This window comes from Austrofundulus limnaeus, unplaced genomic scaffold, assembly GCF_001266775.1.
Source record: "Austrofundulus limnaeus strain Quisiro unplaced genomic scaffold, Austrofundulus_limnaeus-1.0 Scaffold312, whole genome shotgun sequence".
Lineage (NCBI taxonomy): Eukaryota > Metazoa > Chordata > Actinopteri > Cyprinodontiformes > Rivulidae > Austrofundulus > Austrofundulus limnaeus.
The window spans coordinates 464,814-466,371 of record NW_013952714.1 but is presented as its reverse complement, the minus strand read 5'-3'; the positions used below and the strand labels follow the sequence as shown (position 1 = coordinate 466,371).

The 1,558-nt window shown below is 43.4% G+C and overlaps 1 protein-coding gene across 1 annotated transcript in view; it reads left to right on the top strand.

Annotated features, from left to right (window-relative positions):
* Positions 1 to 1,558, top strand: part of itpr1b (inositol 1,4,5-trisphosphate receptor, type 1b) — a gene marked incomplete in the record, with an annotated part of 134,739 nt that overhangs the window by 40,678 nt on the left and 92,503 nt on the right. The window contains 1 exon segment of the mRNA XM_014021964.1: positions 423 to 548. Within this exon segment, the coding sequence (XP_013877418.1) occupies positions 423 to 548 (126 nt within the window).

Sequence of the window (1,558 nt, the reverse complement as noted above, 5' to 3'; positions counted from 1 at the left end):
AATATTGAACCGTGAGACTAAAGTATCGAAGCGAACCGAATTGTGAGTTTTCTGTATCGTTGCAGCCCTATATATATATGTATATATGTGTTTAATGTATGGGAGCACGATTATTATTCTTTTGTTGCATCCTCCGTAGAAGGCGATGTATGACCTATTATGGTCAATGGTTTTCTAATGTGGGCTCAACTCCTACATTGGTTTTTACGGCACCTGTCTTCCCAGGCGGTCTCCCACCCAAGTACTAACCAAGCCCGACCCTGCTTAGCTTCTGAGATCAGACGAGCTCTGGCATATTCAGAGTGGTATTCTTTTTAATGTAATTAAAGAACAGAATGGGGCCGAAATGTTTTGTGACTGTTCTAAGAATATTGTGAACATTTTTAAGTTTATTCATTTAGATGTTGTGTTTGCCTCACCAGGTGAAGATTGCCTATATCAACTTCCTGAATCACTGTTACGTGGACACAGAGGTGGAGATGAAGGAGATCTATACATCCAACCACATGTGGAAGCTGTTCGAGAACTTCCTGGTGGACATTTGTAGGGTAAGCCAAGAGAAGTTTATCACACGCTGCTGAAAACAATAGATTTTTAATTGTCTGTGTTTGTCTGTACTGTCAGCAAAAGATCTCATTAAACAACAATTTGAATGAATATCTTGAAAAGTATTTATTGCATCTGCATCTACAATTGATTGACTTTTGGAGTCAGTCCCACTCAAGATGGCCACCACAACGGAGCAACCAACACAGAAATGGCTACATGTCAGTGAATTTTACAAATATTATGCTAAAATCGATGTGTACATTGGTGAGAGTCACAGCAGATAATCTGCGAGTCACATCTCTTTTTATTAGTGCTGGGCACGTTAACGCGTTATCACGTTAACGCAGCCGACGCTTAACAGTGATGATTATTTTAATGCGCGTTAACAGTTATTTATTCATATTTCTCTGTCAGATCTCTGTTCACTGGGCAGCTAACACACACACAGACACACACAAACTAAGTGGTCACGGCGGGGAGGCGGGATCTTGATCACTACTGGTTTAGATGGCCGTCGTCCCGCGTCTCATCCAATGAGAGCCTTTGTTGTAGAGCCCGACCGAGCTGCAGCCGGGGCAGAAACATGGTGGAAGTCACCTCAGGGCATTTTTTTATTTTAAAACTTTTCCTGACGGTGGTCTGGAAAGAAGTAAATTTCTCTGTGAGCTCTGCAACTCTAAACCATCTCACCACTGGAGCAGCTCCAGCCTGAAACCTCACTTCAGTTTAAAACCAGCGTAAACAGAGGGGGTTTCTGCAGACCAGGTTGAGAGGCGTGTTTGGGGGGAGGGGGGGGAATAAAAAGCAAGACCAGTGATGTGCGAAATTCAGTTCCCCTGTGAAAATCTGTTCTCCCTACTGGTTAACCTTAGAGAGAATCACTGGTCCAGGTATAACGTCAGACCAATCCTAAATGGTTAATATGAGGGAGGCGCTTCCAACACAGGGGGAACGTTGGTTACGTATTGTAACCCCAGATTCTATGAGTGTAAGCGCAGCCCTCTAAGGC